The sequence below is a fragment of the Sus scrofa genome, chromosome 1, assembly GCF_000003025.6.
Source record: "Sus scrofa isolate TJ Tabasco breed Duroc chromosome 1, Sscrofa11.1, whole genome shotgun sequence".
In the NCBI taxonomy this organism is placed as follows: domain Eukaryota; kingdom Metazoa; phylum Chordata; class Mammalia; order Artiodactyla; family Suidae; genus Sus; species Sus scrofa.
The window spans coordinates 158,718,074-158,737,013 of NC_010443.5; the positions used below are offsets into that span (position 1 = coordinate 158,718,074).

General features: G+C 40.3%; 1 protein-coding gene across 1 annotated transcript in view; it reads right to left on the reverse strand.

Annotated features, from left to right (window-relative positions):
* PHLPP1 (PH domain and leucine rich repeat protein phosphatase 1) overlaps positions 1-18,940 on the reverse strand; it is a 220,834-nt gene that overhangs the window by 75,264 nt on the left and 126,630 nt on the right. The window contains exon 4 of the mRNA XM_021099624.1: positions 13,999-14,165. Coding sequence (XP_020955283.1) covers positions 13,999-14,165 — 167 coding nt within the window. The remainder of the gene's footprint in view (positions 1-13,998; positions 14,166-18,940) is intronic.

The following is an 18,940-nucleotide window of genomic DNA, read 5'->3' on the forward strand; positions in this document are numbered from 1 at the left end:
AATCTTTAGTAATCCAGGAACTAAAGGCAAAGCACTAGGAAAACCTGACTGTAAAATAAAATGACAGTATCATGGAATTAGTTCTATTTTTAAACATATTCCAAATGTGCTTAAATTGAGTGTCACATCCTACACTCATGAAGAGGAAACCATATTTGTCTTAATAAGTCAAAGAAAAATCAGCATTACTTTTTGGAGTTATTATTATTCCCCAAAGTGGATCAATTAAAAAAAAAAAAAAGATTTCCATGGTGACCAGATTTCTGTTTCATAGAAACAGTCTGAGTTTAACTTGCTTTTTTTCCCTGGGCGGGGGGCATTAATCACACTTTGGAAATGAATGAAGGACTTGCTTGAAGGCTAGAGCTGTAAGCCTAGCTCCAGGCTTAGCCCCCTGCTTTCTGCTAATTATTAATTATGAAAAGCAGGATCCCTCATGGTCTGAAGAGGCTGCACTTAACACTATATCAGCTTTTAGAGAAAACCTACTTTTATTTGGTTATCAAACTAATATGTATTCATTTTGACAAGTCAAACTCTAAAAGCACGTAAAGAGATTAACAGTTTCTTCTACTTCCTTCCAAATCCCATCCTCCTGAGATAACCAGTGTCCAGAGTTTAGCGTATATTCTTCCAAAGCTTTTCCTTATAAAACACATATGTGCATAAAGAAGAGATAACCTCCTTCCTTTATTTATTTATTTATTTATTTGGTCTTTTTAGGGCTGCACCTGCTACATTTGGAAGTTCCCAGGCTAGGGGCTGAATTGGAGCTACAGTTGCTGATGTAGGCCACAGCCACAGCAACGCCAGATCCGAGCTGCATCTGTGACCTACACCACAGCTCACGGCAATGTCAGATCCCTGACGCACTGAGTGAGGCCAGGGATCGAACAGGCATCCTCATGGATACCAGTCGGTTTCATTACTGCTAAGCCACAATAGGAACTCCTCCTTCCCTAGTTTTTGAGTGGGGTTACACCACTCACTTCTCTTCTACAACTTCTTTTCTCATTAATACAAAGAAATCATCTGAGTCAGTACATTAAAATCTAACTCACTCTTTTGACAGCTGCCTAATACACAGAGTACAAATGTGCCACCATTTATTCCGTCTCGCTAGTGACTGACATTGAGTACTTCCAGTTTTTTTGCTATTAGAAATGATTCAGGAGTTCCCATCGTGGTACAGCGGAAACGAATCCGACTAGGAACAATGGGTTTGCAAGTTCGATCCCGATCCTTGCTCAGTGGGTTAAGGATCTGGCGATGCCATAAGCTGTGGTTTAGGTTGCAGACACAGCTTGAATACCGAGTTGCCGTGGCTGCAGTGTAGGACGACAGCGATAACTCCGACTGGACCCCTAGCCTGGGAACCTTCATATGCTGCAGGTGCGGCCCTAAGAAGACAAAAAAAAAAAAGACCAAAAAGAAATGATTCAGCCTATCTGCACATCAATGATTTTACTTTACTGTATTTATGGGTGCCCACTGCCATTCATAATTCTGAAACCTGACAAACTCTAAAAATTCAGATTTTTCTTTGATTCATTTGGTGGCAAAATAATCTAAATTGATGTGATTATTCATCTGTTCTCTTTATAAATAAGAATGTGTTTGCTTATGGAGAGCTGTCCCAAACCTTAAGGGAGATGTTAAATAATACACAGCATATGCACTGTATTACATTTAATAACCTGAAAATTTCTGAAATCTGAAACACAAATGGCTTCAAGAGTTTTGGATAAGGGACTATGAACCTGTATTTCTAAAGGTATAACTGATGAGTCTAAGAGTAAGTACAATTTAAATTTTTTTTAATTAAAAAATTTTAAAGGTTACTTTCCATTTATAGTTATTACAAAATATTGGCTATCATCCTCATGTTGTACAATACATCCTTGAGCCTATCTTATACCCAACAGTATGTATCTCCTGATCTTCTACCCTCATATGTAAATTTTAATACACAACATGGCCAAATTACCAAAAAGTTATGGAGATTTCATATGCCCAATCAGTCATGCAGGAGAGTTTCTTTCCATGCTACCTTCACTAGTATTTAATGTTAGCATCCTTTCCATTGTTAATATAATGGATGAAAAGTTGTATCACGACATTTCAGATGATATTTCTCAATGAAGTTCATCTTTTTTTAAAAAAAATATTTACTCATTAATTAATTCATTTCTTCATTCATTCATTCACTCATTCAATTTTGGCCACAGTGTACAGTGGCTTCATGTGGGATCTCAGTTTCCAGACCAGGGACTGAATCGAGGCCACAGCAGTGAAGGCCTAACCACTAGACCACTGGGGAACTCCCAAGTTCATCTTCTTTGAAATACACATTCATATTCTTTGCCCCTTTTTCTACTAGGCTGTTGGTCTTTTACTTGTAACTTTGTAGGAGCTCCCTAAATACTATGTGTCACCTGGTATCATATATTGCATGTGTGTCACACAACACTCCAGCCTACAGTTTCGTTTTTCCTACTCTGTAACTGCTGATTTTAGCCACACACTAATTTTATTTTTTATTTGTTCAAATTTGGCAATTTTTTTCCTTCATGGAGTCTATGTTTTTCACCTTGCTTAAGAAGGTCCTCTTACTCTACCCCAAAGTGGCACAAATGTTCTCCTATACTTCTGATAAGGATAGAGTAGGCACAGATGGTTATACAAGTCCCAGCAGGGGATCACAGACAAAGAGGGAAACCTGGGACATGTTGGGAAACCACTGTTACGTTGAAGAAAGCCATCAGAACAAGGCAAGCTTGCTTAACAAGTGGAGGTGGAGAATTACCTCAGGACATTGGGTGGGGATGGGATGAGGCCTGCATTCAGATCAAGAGTTTGAAGGGGGCCCTTACCAGATACTAGGGAGGTGGTACTACTACTCCTACAAAGGAAGAGGCGGGCCTCTCAAACACCCTCCCTCCCCCCATGATAAAACTGTGGTCCAACTGTGGTCCACCAGAGCATTGGGCAGAGCTTCTTTGCCTGTCTGTTCGCATCTCTCACAAGCGTCCCTTGCCTATCACTTTGTCTCTCACTAAATTCCTTCTGCACGGAGGCATAAAGAATCTGAACCTCAGTGAGCCCAGATGCAGAGTGAATAATTCTAATTTAAAACCGTGGGTTCAAGTCCCAATCTGGCTTTTGGCTAGGTTCTAGTCCCAGCACGTGGGTTCAAGTCTCAATTTGTGTTCTGGCTAGGTTCAGGGCATTAGTGCTGTCAGTTTCACTTCTAATGTGCACATATTTTATTTTTTACATTTAGATCTTTATTTCATCTGACATTTTATGTTAATAGAGAACTATGTATTTTTGGTAGCTAATTATGCTAATGCCATTTATTAAATAAACTATTTCTTTTCAATTTCCGTTCAATTTAAATAAATTTCATACACTAAGGGAAAAGAACAAAAAGAGAAAGTTTAGTTCCATTCCAACAAAAAAGACAAAGAGAAAGGTTCGGATAAAAACAAATTGCATTTGGTTTTTATTTCCCTCTTCTTTTTTTCCAAGAGAATTCATAAAATCAAGTGCTTGTATTTTCATTCTTCCTAAGAGCTTACCTTCTGGTTTGGAGCAAAAGGCTTTAACAGAATTATTAGTTTGGAGTCCCTGTTGTGGCTCAGCATAACGAACCTGACTACTACCATACTAGTTCAATCCCTTGCCCCTGCTCAATGGGTTAGGGATCTGGCATTGCCTTGAGCTGTGGTGTAGGTTGCAGTTTAGGCTTGGATCTGGTGTTACTGTGGCTGTGGCTGGCAGCTGCAGCTCTGATTCAACTCCCAACCTGGGAACTTCCATATGCTGTGGGTGTGGCCCTAAAAAGACAAAAAAAAAAAAAAAAAAAGAATTACTAGTTTGATAGAGTAATTTTCTCTTTTCTCTTTAGAAGGACAAATCTTGGGAAGGGTATTAAAATATTTTTTAAAATGTGTACTAAATGCACTTTCTCTCAAAGTTAAGTCAATGAATGAAAGAGACATCAATCAGCAACTTTCCAGGATTGTCTTCCATACACTCCTCAAACTATAATCCTTTTAGAATGGAACTCTACCGGCTTGCAAACTTAGCTCTACATCTTGTTTTAATATTTTTGCCCCAGTCCAGGGATGACATAGAGCAATATGTACATGCTGTAATAGTTACTTAAGAAAGCAAAACAAATTGCAAAAGATTTAAGAAGCTTTCTCCTGGATAGAGAAGAAAAGAAAGAATACCTTTTGCCTCATGTACTCTTGGACTTGTCTGTGGTTGTGGTGGCATGAAAAATATTTGAATCTTTGGGCCTGCTTCATAATTGCTGGGAACACTTACCCTTCAGAAAGCATGACTCAACTCCTTTCAGCTCTCGCACTGCCCTCCACACCCCCAAACGCTAGTGCCCTGGAATTGAACTCTTGTTTCTTGGTGCAGTACTTTTTTCCTGTTGTCCCTTTACAACTTCTGAAATGAATCCATGTGAACATACGCATACCATTCTGTTGCAAGGCCTGAGCAGCCCACTGGCCTTGTTCCCAGTCAGCACCTGCCAGAGTCTTCTGGGAGGTTCAGCGCACCCAAATGCTAACATAGCACACAACCAGCTTCTCAATACTTGAGCCAAGATAAATAGAAACCACCCCATCTTAGTCCTAATCACCATAAATGACTCTGAGTATAAGCAAAACAAGCATATCACCTTCTCACATGACTAGGAAAAAAAAATAAACACATGCATATTTTACTTGGACAAAATTTAAAATTTACGGCCACAGAAGGATTTGAGCCAAATTTTCTTAAGATGTGCTGCAAATGTTAAAAAGCAGAATAGGTATATCAAAGCTACAACTCACCGACATAATTTCTGAAAAATAATCAAGAAATAGAGGGAGTTCCCGTCGTGGCGCAGTAGTTAACAAATCTGACTAGGAACCATGAGATTGCGGGTTTGATCCCTGCCCTTGCTCAGTGGGTTGTGGATCCAGCGTTGCCATGAGCTGTGGTGTAGGTCGCAGACGCGGCTTGGATCCCGCGTTGCTGTGGCCCTGGTGTAGGCCGGCAGCTACAGCTCGGATTCGACCCCTAGCCTGGGAACCTCCATATGCTGACAAAAGACAAAAAAAGAAAAAAAAAGAAAGAAATAGAGAACACTCAGTGTTGGCAATAATTACAATAGACATGTTGCTGTAAGGGTAAATTAAAGCATTCCCTAAAGAGAGAAACTTCAATTGTAATCCTCCCTTTTAAAATGATTCAAATAGGAGGCATTTATTGGTTAATTTGTGCCAGACCTTAAACTAAGTTAAGGCTATGGGTCCAACAGCCAACAGGAAGGGATGGGGGAAGTGCAGGGGCGGGCTCCCATGAATCAAGTACTTACATTACATAGAAAACCACTTCAAATCATAAGATGGCAATCATGTGGAAATAGCAGTCACTAGACCAACACTAACTCTGCACTAACTAATTTCATGAAAACAATGAATCACAAGTGGCAGAAATCTGTCATTTTCTGATTCCTTTATAAACTGGCAACATAATAACCAAAAAGACAAACAAGAAGTATGTTATATTAGTTAAACATCTCTCTTATGAAATAGCTTCTCAATTTATCCATGACTACATTTTTTCATTTTCTCGCCAACAGATCTGCCCCCAGTTAGCCAATTTAACTGTGATATTATTTAAGAGATGTTTAATATTAATCACCACACTAGTGGAACAAATAACAAAATGTAAAAAGAACATTTCTGTAACAGGCAGAAAATAGATCACTATGTCTACTTTTCAAAGCAGAGAAGACACACAGTATGCATGGATAAAATCCCAGTTGAGTAACGCAAGGATATATAAAAACGAAAACCAAATAACATCTCTATCAAGGATACTTGATACTAAAGAAGAAGGTGAGCACAGGCTAAAGTCATAGAGAATAATTTTATCATGAAAAGGTGCTGAGACAGGAAAAGCTTAAGCTCACATCACAAATAGACCAGGCATATCTGGCAGTTAAATAGGAAAAAAATCTAATACCCAAAATTTACTAGGTATAATAAAACTTGGATCCTATGACTGAACACTCACTAAACATTTTCTGAGTTCTTACTAGGCACAAAAGTGTATGAAACACAACAAATGTGAATTAGGCCTCCTTTTCACCCTCCGGGAAAAAGCTGCTATGATATAAAGCAGAAGATAAAAATATACTGAAAAAATATATCATGAGTGCTAACAGAAGAGAAAACTCACTTTTATCTAAAGGACATGAACAGAGTTCAATATGCAAATGGGAAAAAAGAACGTTCAAAAAAAGAGAACAGGCTGGTGTGGCTGTTTCCCAAACTTTAGTAAGCATTATAAAATGTAGATTCCCGGGCCCCATCACCAGAGGTTCTGTTTCAGCAGGTCTGGGATGAAAACCAGGTATCTCTGTTACTAGCAAACACCCCAGATGATTCTGACACAGGCATTTCAGAAATCACATTTTGAGAAACACTTACTTGGAGGGCAAAAACTCCAGGGTGTTCTTGGAAAACATTAAGCAAACTATATTGTCAAGCAGAAAAAAACCCCTTTGGTTCTAAAGAAAGCTTCAACATTATTCACAGAGTGCCCCAAATTCCAGGTAAAGACTGCTATTCACCTATGAAAAGTTTCATAGGGGAGTGAAATAATCTATCCTAGAACACATGGATTTGTGTATCATAAATCAGGTAACATCTCGCTTTCCCTCCTTGTGCTTCCTCTAGACACACACATACACTCACATACCCCTCTCTGTGTGGGATGAACCTGAACCTTCCAGCAGAAATTTTAAAACTGGAGGAAAGAGCAACTATTTGAAAAGTCAGACTTTCCCTAAGGTGTCTTGGTAATTATGAGTCCCAAAGACAGCACCAGGGAGGGACGGGTGTGCCCTACTTTCGAGAGGCCTCTTTCAAAAGTCCTGCCAGCTCTAGCATCAGCATCCTAACCCACCCAGGGGAAATGACAGCTGGAATTTGACTCCTCCCAGCCAAAGCTCTACCACTGCGGAGAGCATGGTGGGTGATATCAAAACTACAGGAACTCTTAGGAGAAACTGAAACCCTCGTGGGTCTTTAGTTTTCAAGAGTTACATGTGTGTGTTGTCAGAAGGCGATCTAGAGTTAGCTGTTTCTGTCCGACATGAGGTAGAAGAGAGAGGGAGAAAGAGGAACATTATTGGTTTCCATCAGCATTCTCACACTAGCAACCAAAACATTATTTCAGAGGTCATCAGTAATGGTGTTAATCATGTCCCCAAGCCCCAAGTTACGATGAGATTTCCCCATCAGCAACCACAGCACAATCATCTGCTGGCCCTCTCACTCATGCTTACCACTATTCCACAGCTAGGCAGACTGAAAAGTTGGTCACCACTCAGAATAGCAAATCTCTACAAATATTATTTTTAACATCAAACTTACAGTTAAAACTTAGTACAGCAAAGAGCTCAACTTAAACAGAAGAACAAAATTGGCCGGGATACAATAGCCTCACTGGATTCAGTCCAAGGCTTCCGAAGATACCTCCCCCCCACCGCCCCCCGTTTTATTTAAATGGAGAAAAAAAGTTAAAGAATATCTTGAAGGATCCCGAGAAGCCAAGAGGGCAAACTGAATTTAACACAGTCTGGTCGATAAATAAATCTTTTGTTCTTTCCGAGCTCCCTCTTCTAAATGCGCTGTATGAGAGAAGAAAAAAAAAGGCTGTTATTGCCAGAAATGAGGCTGGGAGTGGACGTCAAGGAGAGTACCAAAGGCTACACAGTATCAGTGCCCCAAGCATCAAGCAAAGGCTTTCCTTTGATTAAACGCTCAGGGAAGGAAAATGGGAATCGTGTGAGATGGAAAGCTTCCCAAGAGGACCAAATTCCATCTTAAAGAAAAACAAAGCTGTATAAGAAAGGAACTTGTAGGTAGGGAAGAAGCGTTAACTGGAAGAAGGGCATTCCATACAGTCTATGACATTCTTAGACGTTTGGCAAGCCTCACTCAGCCGTAGTGAAAATTCCTTTCCAAGGTTGTCGCTCCCTGGGCAGTGCCTGCGCTAAGTGTTTTTTCTTGAACGCATCAGTTATACCCCTCCTTCCAGAGTGGCTCTTGTTTGCTTGTATAATATTTTTTATATGACAGAGATCTTCAAAGAGGCTGAAACTGTACTACAGTCTATGTCTGTACTACCATCTATGTCTGGCAAATGAGCTGAAAAAATATTTTAGCTTGCCACTCCTGATCCCACTATGTTAATGAATCATCACAATTTCTATTAAAAGTGAGTTTTCAGGAACGCTGATAAAAACGAAAATTAAAATCTTTCTATAAAAACCTGGAAATGTGAACATTTTGTAAGGATAAGTAATTAAAATGAATAACTCTGTAGCTCTGGAATGCCAAGATCCCCAAAAGAAAAGAGTAGGAAACAAGGTCATTTGTTTTCCATTTCATGGAGACTAAAAATGTAGAAAATTGAGCTAAGACAAGAGTACTTGATAAATGCCAAGCACAATTATGAGTTTCTCAATGCTCATTTCTTCCTAACTTTCATTATTACACCTGCATACTTGCACACCCAACTGGACTTCACTCCTCTCCAGTTTGAAAATTTTTCACCCCTCTCATCTTTCTTGGTCTTTTCAACTAAAAGAACATTCACATCTAATCAGATAACTTTCAAAGTGCCATGGACAAAGCTACCAGAAGTACACACACACATACACACACACACTACTGCTATCAGACTTGGCTTCTGAGTTGTTTTTGACATAGCTCTGTGTAAACACTGTACTGGATAGCATTATAAAAGACCTCAGTGAATTATTATCCCTCACACTAGGTCTGTCCACGGAATATTACTACTCATGAAACTTTAATAAGTGATAGATTTAGCTCTTTTAAATGTAAAAAAAGTATATTTAAAATGTCTGGGAGTTCCCATCGTGGGTCATCGGAAATGAATCCGACTAGGAACCATGAGGTTGAGGGTTTGATCCCTAGCCTCGCTCAGTAGGTTAAGGATCTGGCGTTGCCGTGAGCTATGGTGTAGGTTGCAGATGCAGTTTGGATCCTGCATTGCTATGGCTGTGGCACAGGCTGGCAGCTGCAGCTCCAATTAGACCCCCTAGCCTGAGAACCTCCATATGCTGCAGGCGTAGCCCTAAAAAGCAAAAAAATAAATAAATAAAAATGGCCAAACAGCAACACAATTTAGTACAAATAAGTTTATACTGCTCTGATACAGTATTTAAAACAATAAAATTAAGACATGGGAAGGAAAATTATATTCCTTGAATTTAAGCCAGCAAAAATCTGTCCTTTTCATTGGCTTTACAAAGAAACCCGTATTTTATTTTATGTATTTATTTATTTTGCTCTTTCAGGGCTGCACCTGTGGCATACGGAAGTTCCCAGGCTAGGGGTTGAATCAGAGCTATAGCTGCCAGCCTACACCACAGCTAAAGCAATGCTGGATCCAAGGTTGGATCCAAACCGCGTCTGTGACCTGCACTGCAGCTTATGGCTATGCCAGATCCTTAACCCACTGAGTGAGGCCAGGGATTGAACCCACATCCTCAGGGATACTAGTCCAGTTCATTACCACTGAGCCACGCGAGGAACTCTCAAGAAACTTACATTTTATAAAAACAGTTCTCCATTGCAAATAATAACAGTCTTAGGATTTATACCATCTGGGTCATCTAAACAGAGATACAGTTAATATAAGTGAAATGCTATCTATTAATAAAATAAAGGTAAATAATGTAATTATTGGTGGCATACAGAATCAAGAAAGAAGCCACTGAAACTACTAAAAATTACTCTGATTTTGCCTCTCCTCTATTTTTGAAAACTAACTTGAAGAGTTCCAATGCCAATAAAGGAAAAACAAACATTGGAAGTTCCAAGAACAATGTTTTCCCTCTGAAACTGCTGGCCTGTGTGTGTACATCAGCATGCCATCTTTCCAGAATTAGAATGCTGCTGCAAATACCATTTTAAATGTTCTGTGAAAATGGCTCATTTGTTTAAGGTGAGAATTTGCAATAGAAAGAAAAATTAGGGGCATGTGTGATTAAGAGAAAAAGTTTAAAGACTCCCATCTGTTATAAACTCACTGTACTTAAAGTTTCTCCCTAGATATCTGTCCTAACACTATAACTTAAAAATTCATCCCTGTGGGAGTTCCCATTGTGGCTCAGTGGTAACAAACCTGACTAGGATACATGATAATGCAGGTTCAAGTCCTGGCCTCACTCAGTGGGTTAAGGATCCAGCATTGCCATGAACTGTGTGGTGTGGGTCACAGACAAGGCTTGGATCCAGCATTGCTGTGGCTGTGGTATAGACCAGCAGCTACAGCTCTGATTCCACCCCTAGCCTGGGAACTTCCCATATGCCGTGGGTACAACCCTAAAAAGAAAAAAAAACAAAAACAAAAAACTCATCCCTTGGGTCTTCGGTAAAAACATAAAAATAAATAACCCTTTGGTACCTCTCTAACATATTCCCTGTGAAATATACACTAGAGAGTAGCACAAATTCCTTACACATACAACTAAAAATAAGAATTTAAATGTATGGCATACATGGTGTTCCTGTCATGGCTCAGCAGTTAATGAGGACGCAGGTTCGATCCCTGGCCTTGCTCAGTGGGTTAAGGATCTGGTGATGCCGTAAGCTATGGTGTAGGTAGCAGATAGAGCTCGGATCCCATGTTGCCATGGCTGTGGTGTAGGCCAGCGGCTACAGCTACAACTGGACTCCTAGCCTGGGAACCTCCATATGCCTCAGGTGAGGCCCTAAAAAAAAAAAAAAAAAAAAAAAAAAATATATATATATAGCATATCTTTAAAATATCATACTAGCTGTATGACCCTAAATAAGCTAATTAGTAGAAATGAGTTTTAAAATATATATAATTTCAATTCCTAGCATTGAAGTATGTGTGCATGTACTCAACAAACTTACTGCTTTGAAGACTCAGCAATAAAATCTTTCTTGGATAATGGGGGTGGGGAACAAAAACCTTCTAGTAGAATATGGTGAAAAAGATAGTGGTTTAAAGCCTAGCTTTTTCCAAAGGGCAACAAGACATCATCTTGACTAGTGCTCAGACCCTATGCACCAACTACCCTGGGCCGATCTCCCTCATGCTTAAAGCAACAGAAACATAACAAACCGTTTGCGGCAGTGCAAAACTGAAAAGGCTTCCACCTTAAACAAATCAAAGTCATGGCTTTATACCACCCACTATACAGTACAATCTGATAATACAGAACTTGATATTGTTCTGTACTGTTTTGCTTTTTTTTTTTAAAAAAAGTACATATACAACTTATTTATATTACGCACAGAAACAGGCAAAACTAATTTATGTTAGTGTTAGAAGTGGGGATGGTGGTTATCTGTAGGGTACCAAGAGAGGGGCACAGGGGGCTTCTGGGTGCTGGTAATTTTCTACTTCTCAGCACAAGCACTGGTTCCATGATGGGTTCAGTGTGTGGAAACCCACCAAACTGTATACTTATACTTGTGCCTTTTCTATGTTCTTGCTAAATTTCCACAAAAAGACTTTCAAAAGATTATATCAGGAAGAGTTAGAACCCGGATCCTCGCCTCAGTTCCAGCAGGAGATAGTTTATTCTCTGGAAGAAAATGAACCCAAGAGTCCACAGCTCAAAGACATCAGGCATAGAAGAAAACACCGTTCTGAAAATAGGAGATCAAATAAAAATTCATACACTAAACCTTGAGATTCTAGCTGAGATCTTCCCGACTCTGCTCCCTGAATTGTGGCATGTACCATGCAGGCAAAAAACCAAAGGATTCTGCTCAGGTCCAACTGACATGCCCTAGGGAGAAGATCCACAGATACCATCTTTGGAATTCCCCAAGGACACCATGAGGCTCACCCACAACAGCCCTGGATGGGGGAGAAGCCCTGCCCACAGACCACAGTACCCAATTCACTTCTAGGTGGCTCACTAATAAGCAGGGCAATGTCCTAAATATCCTTCCATCTCGGTAATTATTTATTTAGTCCATTAATGCTGACTCTTGGGAGTATCATATTCTATGTAATGAGAAGCATTTTGATTTTCTTTCAAAAGAAAAGAAATTAGGCTTTAAATTTTGGATTATTATGAAATACACAAAAAATACAGAAAAGAGTAATCAAGTATCCACTATTCAGCTTTTTCAAATATTAACACCTTGTCTATTTGTCTCTAGTCTTTTTTTAAAAAAATAAACATTATGGATATAATTGAAATTCTCCTCAAACCATTCTTTAATCCCATGCCCCTGCCTCCCAAAAGGTAACTGTTAACCTGATTTTGGCACAATAACACCTCCCTCTACCTCATCTCTAAATGAGAGTATTACTTTGGATAAATTCTAATACCCTCTTCTGTTCTAAGATGACAGGGTTTAACAGTATGATATAAAGTTGTTGATGTTCTGTGATGGTAGTGTCATAGCTTACAATGCTGTGAAATTCACAAAAATATTTCAAGGAATCATTTCAAACACAAAACAGACTGAATCATGATATAACATTTTAGCAAAAAATCATAGTAATTACGTAACGCTACTTACAGGAATTACAGTAGTGTCAGTAAAAAACAGTATTATCAATACCTAAGGCATATAAAAACCTAAGTTCAAGAAGTTCCCTTTTGCTGCACCCATCAGCCCCAGAGAATACAGAAGTGCTCGAAGACAATGCCCTCACCGGAGTCCTTACAGCCTAATTCAGTGCAGCACCAGGCTGTCCCCGTTGTCAGAGTATTCTTCTCTGCAAGTCAATCACAGCCAAAATGTTCTTTTAAAAATATATAATGAAAGTTTTACTTTAAAATGTCCTCACTGATGCAAAAAAGTTATATGTATTACATCCTGACCATGGAACACATATCTTTTTTATTTTCTGGGTGATAAAATGGGAAGTACATACAAAGCATTTCTGCTATATATAAAGTATGATGGTTATCTCAAGGAAAACACTTGAACAATTATTTGACTTGTGAGCCAAAATAATCACAATGTTCACTTTTACTTGAAAGAACAACCGACAAACTCGGTATTCAGACTTGGGTATTTGGCAGATGATTTCTCTACAATGAAGTGAGAAAGTCACTTCAGGGAAAAACAACAGCAGTATTTATTGCCCAGGGTAGCCTTCATGCTCCAATTGAAACTTAAAATTTTGGAAAACTTGCTTCCACAGTGAGCTTGACAACTTCCTAATACTTAAAGATTTTTCTGATGAGATCAGTGGTGATATTAGCAACTGTCATTTCTTGAAACTGCATAATGAAATATGTCAACATTTGGAATATTTCTATTACCTAACAAACCAATATTTCCCAAACGACCAATACTTAATGCAGTAAAATGACATATGGGCAAAGATTCATTCAACGTGCAAGAAAGACCTAGGAACCCTGAGGTTTCAGGCTCGATCCCTGGCCTCGTTCAGTGGGTTAAGGATCTGGCATTGCCGTGAGCTGTGGTGTAGGTCACGGACACGGCTCAGATCCCATGTTGCTGTGGCTGTGGTGTAGGCCGGCAGCTACAGCTCCAATTCAACCCTTAGCCTGGGAACCTCCATATGCTGCAGGTGCAGCCCTAAAAAGCAAAGAAAGAAAGAGAAAAAAAGGAAAGAGAAAGCAAAGGAAAGGAAAGGAAAGGAGGAAGAGAGAAAGAAAGAAACAGAAGTGATTTAAAGAGAAGCGTTCTTCTTACACAAATATATCCAGTAAATGACTATCATAAACTATTCATTTCAAAGGCAAGAACCTTGAAAAATGTTTCAGAATGAGAAGTGATAATGTCTTCACCACTGAAGTCCTATATCTTAACCTCTGAAAGGGAAGGATTACCCACTGTAGCTTTTAAAGTGAGAATATTCAAGAAAACAACCAGAAGCTGACACACAAACCCCTTCCTAATTATCCACCTGTTTCTGCACGCTCACCTCTGCAGTTCGCTGAGGCCCCTGGCAGTTGGTAGACTGGGATTCTGCCTTAGGAAGTTTTGTTTTAAATTGAGATGAGTAAGGTCTTGGCTGTAGAAGAGGTTGGCAGGCAGATGCTCCAGGCTACAACACGAGAGGTCCACTGAGCTAATACGCTGTGATGCAACCTAGAGAGGGATAAAAAAACAGGTTCAATTGGAATACCATCCTTCAACCTATATATTACTTTCCAAGGATAGAAATAACCATTTGGGAACAGAAACACACTATGCACTTAGCACCATTATTCAAATATAAACCAAGAGTATTTGCTGAGTAAAGTATTAGAGAGGCAGGAAATAGTGCCCCTCCCTGGAAGGTACTTAATGGTAGCCTAGTATAGGAGACAGGTTACAAAGAGCACAGATCATCCTAGCAAGTTGAATGATATGAGTAATCTCCTCAGCTGAAGGAGAGACATTCCTGAAAACGTTCTTGGTAAGAGAATTCAGAGGTAAATAATTCAAGACTTTAGAGTAAATATAGGGTTGGGAGAGGGACACTAAGATCTAGACTGAACCTACGAAAGCCCTTGTATATACTGATTTGAAACAGCACAAATCAGTGGCCTTTTACATAACTTTAATAATAATATAATTAATGATAATGATAACATATAATCAGATTCCACTGCCTGCCTGCTATAAACTTCTAGGGTTGTCTCTCCAACAAAGTTTCAGTTTTGCTACTTGCAGGTATTCTAAGTGAAAATTTCTTTTACATCCAAATGTTTATCCATATATTCAAAGCTTTCCTGGTTGAATGATTCCTACAATGGCCAGAGTCCCTGGGCTACAGACCAAGGAGCCTGTAGGCAGAAAAAGCATCGGGCAATGTGTATTTCTCTCTCCCATATTCTGGGGAATGTGGCGCCAGTTTATGCTTCGAGGCTTCAGCCCCCAGTACCCACACCTCACTGAGGCTGTGGGATTACTGTTCTAAGATCTGGGTTGATTCTTCTTTATGCTCTTTATTTTTACCAAAACTTTACAGCAAAAAAAACTCTTCCATTCCTGATCTGTGATCAATCTGACGTCTTTTTCTTTTACCAAGCCCCAGCTTTCTCTCTCATGATTACAAAAGGGAGCAGAACATGGTGCTAAGGAGTGTGGCTCTGGAGTCAGTGTGTGAATTCGAATCCCAGCTCCACCACCCAGGAGCTGCAAGAACTTGAGCTCTCCAAGTTCTGTTTTCTCACCTGCAAAATGGGCACAAAGATGACACCTACATCTAACATGCCTGGCTCAAAAAAAGCACTCAATGAGTGGTGGCTGCTATTATCATATATGATTGCTACTACTACTTCCAGTACTTCTTACATTCATTGGAATCCATAGACTCCTGATGCTAAAAATAGGTATTCAAAAGTAAATTTGCATAAAACCATTCTGCTGATCACATGTTTGAAGTTAAAAAGAAATTGCTGTGCACACATAAAAGCTAAGGGGACAGTAGGATTGAAAAAGGCCTGGCAGGACTCACTTGAAAAGATTTTTACAAAGAGTCTGAGTTTACAATTCAGCAATTTAATCTTTCCTGAATTTTCACTATTAAAATAAGAAAAAGAAAATCCCAAACAGGGCCAAATCACCCACACAAACAAAAAGATGTGAAAAACGCCAGAATTTAATGGGCCTGAAAGGCAGGTGCAAACAGGCACACTAGATTCCCTGGCAGGAACCCATCCATGGGAAGTGAGGTTGAAAGTTATACTTGGTGGAATCATTCATGCAAAAATGTGTGGTGAAGACGTAATGGTGTGTCAGACCTTCCACTTACTGAGTAGTAATACAGCAAGACAGACACTGTCTCTACCTTGAACGAGTATACTCAGGAGAAGGAGAGGGGAATTAATACGCTACGTGAGAATGCTGACCCCCGTAGCTACAGGGGTAGGCATGTATTTCCAGCTTGAGCAATCAGAGCCCCACTGCTGAACCCACAAATGATCCAGTAGGTACTGGCACATGGCCCAAGCTAGGCTAATCAAAGCCCTTCTCTGAGACATATGTTCTGAAATCAGGAGAGAGAATTTGCCACTCGGAGTTGCAGTTAAAATGACAAAACTAAATTTGTATGTATCAACCTGGATTGATAAAAAAGCAGGCTGCAAAATTTTACAACAGTATAATGCCATTTATAAAAGACATTTTGAACACAGACACACACAACAACTCCACATATTATGCGCAAATATTTATATGTGCAATAAAGCTACAAACTATACATTGGTCATTTGCCAAATTAATGATAGCGACTGCCACTCCATAAGGGGGGGGGGGGGTAATCTGCAATGTTTATTTACTTAAAATAATGGAAGATATGAACTGGGGAGGCCAGTAATGGAAGTTGTAATGTTATCCTTTGTCCTCTTCTGCATGTGCGTTTAATTTGGAAAAAAAACGTAATCTCAAAAATAATTTCAGTCAAAAGGGGGGGAATGAATGAGAGCAGTATTCTAGCTTTCCTGGCATTCAAGTGCTCTAGGATGGTACACCAGGGATGATTCTTCTCCTGGTAACTGCAGCATCCCCTAACGCTTTACCATGGGCTAAACATTGGCCCCCCAAAGGTAAGTCACATCCTAATCCCCAGAATCTGTGAAGATTATTTCATATGGCAAAAGAGTGAATATCATATTATGTGACAAAAGATGTGTTGAAGGATCTTGAGAGGAGGTGCTTATCCTGGATTATTCGGAAGGGCCCGAAATATAATTGCATGCATCTTCATAAGAGACTTGCAGATGGGGTTTGGGGAGAGAAGAGAGGCAAAGCTAGAAGATATTTGTAGCCACCAGAAGCTGGAGGAGGCAAGGAACTGATTCTACCCTACAGCCTTCAAAAGGAGCTTGGTTCTGATGACATCTTGATTTTGGACTTATGGCCTCCTGGCTGTGAGAGAATAAATTTCTACTGTCTTAAGCCATCAAGGTTTTGTTAATTTGTTACAACAGCCACCCTTCTTAATTTTTTCCAAAGTACTTTTCATTTTCATTGATGCAACACCTTTTTTTGTCTTTTTAGGGCTGCACCTGCAGCATATGGAGGTTCCCAGGCTAGGGGTCAAATTGGAGCTGTAGCTGTTGGCTACACCACAGCCACAGCAACACAGGATCCAAGTCACATCTGCAACCTACACCACAACTTACGGCATCACCAGATTCTTAACCCACTTAGCAAGGGATCAAACCTGCATCCTCATGGATGTTAGATTCATTAACTGCTGAGCCACAATGGGAACTCCTCATTCAACACATTTATTGAATATCCACTACATGCCTATTACTGATCTAGGTAAGCACTTAACATACTTAGGTAAACAATAAAAAGACCCCCCCACCCCATTAAACTTATCCTACAGATAAGTAAATTATGGAGTTCCCGTCATGGCTCAGTGGTTAACGAATCTGACTAGGAACCATGAGGTTGCAAGTTCGGTCCCTAGCCTCGCTCAGTGGGTTAAGGATCTGGCGTTGCCGTGAGCTGTGGTGTAGGTCACAGACGCGGCTCGGATGTGGCAGGGCTGCAGCTATGGCTCTAACGTAGGCCGACAGTAACAGCTCTGATTAGACCCCTAGCCTGGAAACCTCCATATGCTATGTGTGCAGCCCTAGCAAAGGCAAAAAAAAAAAAAAAAAAAAAAAAAAAAAAAAAAAAAAAAAAGTAAATTATATGTTAAAATTTGGCAACTATGATGGAAAGAAACAGACAAAGGAAAAAGAGGTCAGGATTGCTGGGAAGGTTGCAGGCTGTAATTTAAATAGGTTGGTCAGGATACACCTCACCTAAAAGATGCCATTTAGACAAGAAGGACATGAGGAAATCAGCTGAAAGGATTTATCTAGAAGAACACTCCAGGCAGAGGAAGTAGCCCAGTGTAAAGGACCTAAAAAGAGTGTGCCTGGTAGGTTCAAAGAGCAGCATGAAGCAGTAAAATAGGGGAGAGTGACAGCGATGAGGTCAGGAAGCTAAGGGGGTACAGCAGGCAGCAGACCCTGCACTGCCTTCTCATGTGGCAAAATGGGCAGCGTGGGAAGGTTTCTAAGAAGAGCCTGTCTCTAACCGTAAGCTCATGAAGGAAGGGATTTGTGCCTATTTTGTTTACAATGTGCCCTGTGCTCAGCACTTGGTATGACCCTCAAGAAGTATGTGCTGGAAGAACGACCACTGGACTGCTGTCTAATCCTTCCTTCACAGTTTGCATCCAACCCATCTGGTGTGTTCCTTCATGTGGAGACAGCTTTGTAGAGGACAAATTCCATTTCAGCTGAGCATCACACTAAATACTCTCTTTGGACAACTAAAAGATAATGATTAAATGTCAAGTCGTATTTGATTCCTTTCCTCATTCTGGACCGCAAGCTGTTCCTGCTGGAAACAAGGGGGAGGAGAGCAGAGTAACAAAGCCGCAGCTCAGCTCGCAAGCGCAGTCTGTGGGGAACAGGGAAGGCAAGAACAGAAATTAAACATGTCGTGAAGGCAGTGGGGCAGGGAGCAGCCACGGTGACCAGCAGAGCTACCACTGGTTGCACCTCTGCCCAGTCCCAAGCCCTGCAACAAAGGGGAGATTTAAGTGCTTCCCCTGGATCGGACAGAGCCCATAAGGGCACGGCCACCACAAAGAGATTCTGCTCAACCTCCAAATGAAAAAACTACCCACAGAGGCTATGACCTATCTACATCACACTTATTAAAACTAAGATCCTTTACAACATAAGAAATAAAAATAAGTCAGGAGTTCCCGTCGTGGCACAGTGGTTAACGAATCTGACTAGGAACCATGAGGTTGCGGGTTCGATCCCTGGCCTTGCTCAGTGGGTCAAGGATCCGGCGTTGCCGTGAGCTGTGGTATAGGGTGCAGACACAGCTCGGGTCCCGCGTTGCTGTGGCTCTGGTGTAGG